This window comes from Gekko japonicus, unplaced genomic scaffold (genome assembly GCF_001447785.1).
Source record: "Gekko japonicus isolate JY-2015 unplaced genomic scaffold, Gekko_japonicus_V1.1 scaffold6532, whole genome shotgun sequence".
In the NCBI taxonomy this organism is placed as follows: domain Eukaryota; kingdom Metazoa; phylum Chordata; class Lepidosauria; order Squamata; family Gekkonidae; genus Gekko; species Gekko japonicus.
Window position 1 is genome coordinate 18700 of NW_015165458.1, and position 4250 is coordinate 22949.

Genomic DNA, 4250 nt, shown 5'->3' on the forward strand with positions numbered 1-4250 from the left:
GCCAGAAGCTCTGACCGTAGAGTTCCTGATGATTCCTAGACTCTTACCATAAAGTTTCTGGCAATTGCTAAAGCGGCCCTTTTCACTTCCAGGTAGCTCTAGGAATAGCTGGGAACTCTATGGTCAGAACTTATTTATTTAATTAATTAATTTGTACCACGCACACACACACACATCCTCCCCGCCAAAGCGGGCTCAGGGCGGCTCACATAAAATGCCATTAAGCAAATAGTACAGAGAAATGGATAAAATGAATTATAAATATAAACATAAACCACAACATAAAGTGCTAGTGCATGTCATGTGGCGATGGTGAGGCATTCAGTAGCCTACAGTGTAGTCAGCAGGCAACTCAGTCTGAGCCATATTGGCGTATGTAGGCTGTTGATGGTGGCATTTGTGTTGGGGCCAGGGCCTCAGAGTTGGTTGGGTGCATCTCACTAATCAAAGGCCTGGTGGAAGAGCTCCATCTTGCAGGCCCTGCTGCACTGTAAAAGGTCCCACAGGGCCCTGATGTCTTCCACCGGTATGGAGCCGCCCCTGAGAAGGCCCTGGTCTTCGTTGAAACCAGCCTGGCTTCTTGAGGCCAAAAAGCCAGAGACGGGGTCACAGTGTGGAGATTCATGCCAACAAATAAAAAAAAACACTGTGATAAAATTAACAATGACACATTTTAATAATTTATTTATTTATTTATTATTCACATTTTTATCCCGCCCTCCCCGGATTCTGTGAGCATCAATTTGTGAAGCTATTAATCGGACAATATAGTTAGGAAATTCTGACATAAGCAAAACAAAGTCCAACATAATCATATCCTCCTCACTGAGCACACTGGTTTTTGCACTCATTTCACCAATCTTCCTCATGAGTGGTCTTATAAAGTTGGAAGGCGTCAACCTCTAGGGTCAGCTTAGTTTCTTTTTTTAAACAATATTTTCTTCTTTGTCAAATTATCCTGTAAAAAGCATAGTATAAGGAGTGGAAAAAGACATGAAGCTGAATGGAATAGTTTTGTTATCATTTTTAACTAGAATCATTTTAGACTTACCTTCAGTTCCATTGCAAGTACTTGAATAGGAGCAAGCCAATGACTAAATTTCTAGTCGTATGAATAGCCAAGGCCTTATTTTCCTTTTTCGTTTTTCTCCTGGGACACTGCCCCCCAACACCCCTCCCACTGGTTGTCTGGCAACCCTACCAGAGATGCGGTAATCAGGTTGCCCTTTGCTCAGAGGTCCATCAGCCGAAGCAGAGATAGGCAAAACGAAAGCAGAGGACTCTGAAGCGGTCTGGCAGTGTTCCTTCCCTATGTGTGTAGAAGAAGCCTTGCAGTTCTTTGGGTTTAGAGGATTCTGGGGTATTTGCTAGGACAGTGGACTCCACGAGGTGGGAGGGACCCTCTGGTAGGTCGCAGAGCTCCCCCTGCTGGGCGAATGAGTAACTGTTGCTTCGTGGAAGGATAAGCGAAGGCACGGGCGTAGATAACAACCAGGGAGCTCTCTTTGCCCTTTAATGCTCTTGGTTTTAGCCCACCAAGCGTCAGGCTCCTCCTCTTCTCGCTGTTGCAAGCATGAAAACTTCCTTCGATATGGTGTGTTCGTGGTGGTTGTGGTGTTTTTATTGTGCCCCCGTACCTTATCGTTTTTTGTGTCGTTGGCATTTTGTTTCCTATTACTGAAGCAAATAAATAAAAAAATTAATGCAAAGGAGAAGGGGGTAGGTAGCGAAGTTTGTATAAAAGAAACCGTCTAGCCTAACATAACGAGATATACCACAGATGTACGAATGCCGTGATCACGTGATTTACACGAGACCGTTTTTTAAATCGCTTTTTACGAGGGCGCAGTAAAACAAGCAATAAAAGCGATGAGTAGGGCTCCTTGCGAAAGGGGAGGTAATGTGTTTGGGCCAGACCTGATTCTCTCCCGGTTGCCTTTCTTCTCAGGGCTCAATTGGACTGCAGAGAACCGGAAGCCTGCCCCGGAGGCGTGGGGATCGCCTGGCCACCAGGACGGCACAGCGCCCCCTCTCAGTCCACGGTACGGGTTATCTAGGCCAGGGGAGGCGTGCCAGTTCTGGGCTGGGAAATTCCTGGAGATTTGGGAGTGGATCCTGGGAAGGGTGGCTCAGCAGGGATGAGGGGTGTCAAACATACGGCCCACAGGCCGGAAGCGGCCCATCCAGGGCTGTTATCTGGCCCGCGAGCAACGGATCATCCCCTTTACTGCCAGATGACAGAGGCTGTGCATTAGGTCTCTGTATACTGTCCCAGTGCTAATGCATAATGGGTAGTGGAACCGGGAGGGCGGGCATCAGGGAGATACGTTTTAAGCATGCTTGTATGTGGAGTCAAAAACGATATCGTTAATTGGGTTTACCTGTGTCCTTCATAAAGTTTATATCCCCGGTACCTGGCATTACGTTTTACGGTACACATGGCCCGGCCCGACAATGTGACGTTTATGTCAGATCCAACCCTCGTGACAAACGAGTTCGACACCCCTGCTGGAGTCTGCCTTCCAAAGCAGCCGTTTTCTTAAAGGAGATCTCATAAACAGTCTGCAAGTCAGCTGGGAGAACTTCTGGCCTTACGAGGCAGCAGGGAGCCCCAGCAGCAGAAGAAGGGAGCAGTGTGGGAACTCTCGGGAGACGTCTTTGGCAGGGCTGCTGCTCGGAGACACCACCGTGCCCCCTGACAACGATCACCTCTGGACCCAGTCCCATACCCCACCCAGACCCAAGCTGAACATCCTAGGAAGACACATGTGATTTTGCAAACTCCATAGGGGCTCGGGGTGACTAAAGTCCCTGGAACATCTCCCCTTAGTCTCCTGGCTCTGCCGGAAGTCTTGCCTTTGGCCCGCATTTCTGGACGCTTCCCACAGTTTTGGAAGGCTGTGGTCTCTCTGGGCTTGGAGTTTTGGGGCTCTGACGGAGCCTCGTTCGGTCTCTCTGGGCTTCTGGGAGTTTTGGGGCTCTGACGGAGCCTCGTTGAGAATGCTCGTGGGGGTGCTCATGTCTTTTCTTGTCTCTCCCCCCCAACCCATTCCCAGGTGCCCTGGACCCCAGCGTACTGGCAGTGCAGCTCTCTGGAGGGGGCAACGGGTCCTACCTGGGTGGCACAGGCCTGCAGTACTCACGTCTCAACAACCCCCTCTTCCAGCTGTTGGGTGGCCAAGGAGCCGTGGGCCAGCTGGGAGGGACCACTCAAGGAGCTTACAGGTGAGTACGGGCCCTTCTCATAGCCTTTCCCCTGCGAATGTCTGTCTCCTAGGATTCCATTTGCCTAGTAACCTCCGGGAAATTGTGGCCATTGCACTCTGATGCTCCTGACCAGTGGGTGGAAACTGGGTGGGGGTGCTGTCTTCCTGGGGAGAAAAATTAAAAAAGAAAGAGAAGGCCTCGTCTCCTTACAGGAAGTTCTTACCATAGAGTTTCTGGCGATTCCTAGAGTTACCCTTGTGACTTCTGGGTTGCTCTAGGAATCACCAGGAACTCTATGGTTCGGACTTCCTACAAGGAGACGAGGCCTTTTCATTTTAATCCTGGGAAACTGCCCCCCCCCCCGGTCTGCCATGGAGGTTCACTAGGTGGCCTTGGGCCTGACATTCTCTCTCAGCCTGACTAGGCTTCCCATTCCCCAGGTGGGGGTGAAGGATCTCCTGCTTTGGGGGGCTTCTGCCCACCCCCAAACAGTGACATTGCTGTGCAACGTCCCCGATGCAATGATGTCACGCGGAAGTGCCGATATCACGCCGGGGACATCACATGGCAACACTCTGGTTTGAGGGTAAAACTCTATGGTCTGAGGGCAATTTTACCATAGAGTTTTGCCCTCAGACCAGAGCATTGCCACACAGCGTCCCCAATGTGATGATGTCACTTCCACGTGATATCATCGCAGCACGACATTGCACAGTGGCAGTGCTGTTTGGGGGTGGAGCCCCGCTCCCAGAAGGCTCCCTCCCTGTCCCACCCCCCACCGGCGCATGGAGAGTACCTGGCAACCAGTGTTCCCTCTAAGCTGAGTTAGTGTGAGCTGGCTCACAGTTTTTTAACCTCCAACTCACATATTTTTCTCTTAGCTCAGGAAGGAGGGTTCCAGAGCAAACTAATTTATGCAGTAGCCAAACTACATGTTCACAACTTTAATGCCAGTAGCTCACAAAGCCTAACCTACCTCGTAGGGTTGTTGTGAAGATAAACTGGAGGAGGGGAGGATGATACTGAAGAGGCTTACTAAAGTT

The 4250-nt window shown here is 50.2% G+C and overlaps 1 protein-coding gene across 1 annotated transcript in view; it reads left to right on the forward strand.

The window, feature by feature from the left end:
- PHLDB3 (pleckstrin homology-like domain, family B, member 3) overlaps window positions 1–4250 on the forward strand; it is a gene marked incomplete at its 3' end in the record, with an annotated part of 23706 nt that overhangs the window by 14860 nt on the left and 4596 nt on the right. The window contains exons 8-9 of the mRNA XM_015410704.1: window positions 1949–2042; window positions 3057–3225. Coding sequence (XP_015266190.1) covers window positions 1949–2042; window positions 3057–3225 — 263 coding nt within the window. The remainder of the gene's footprint in view (window positions 1–1948; window positions 2043–3056; window positions 3226–4250) is intronic.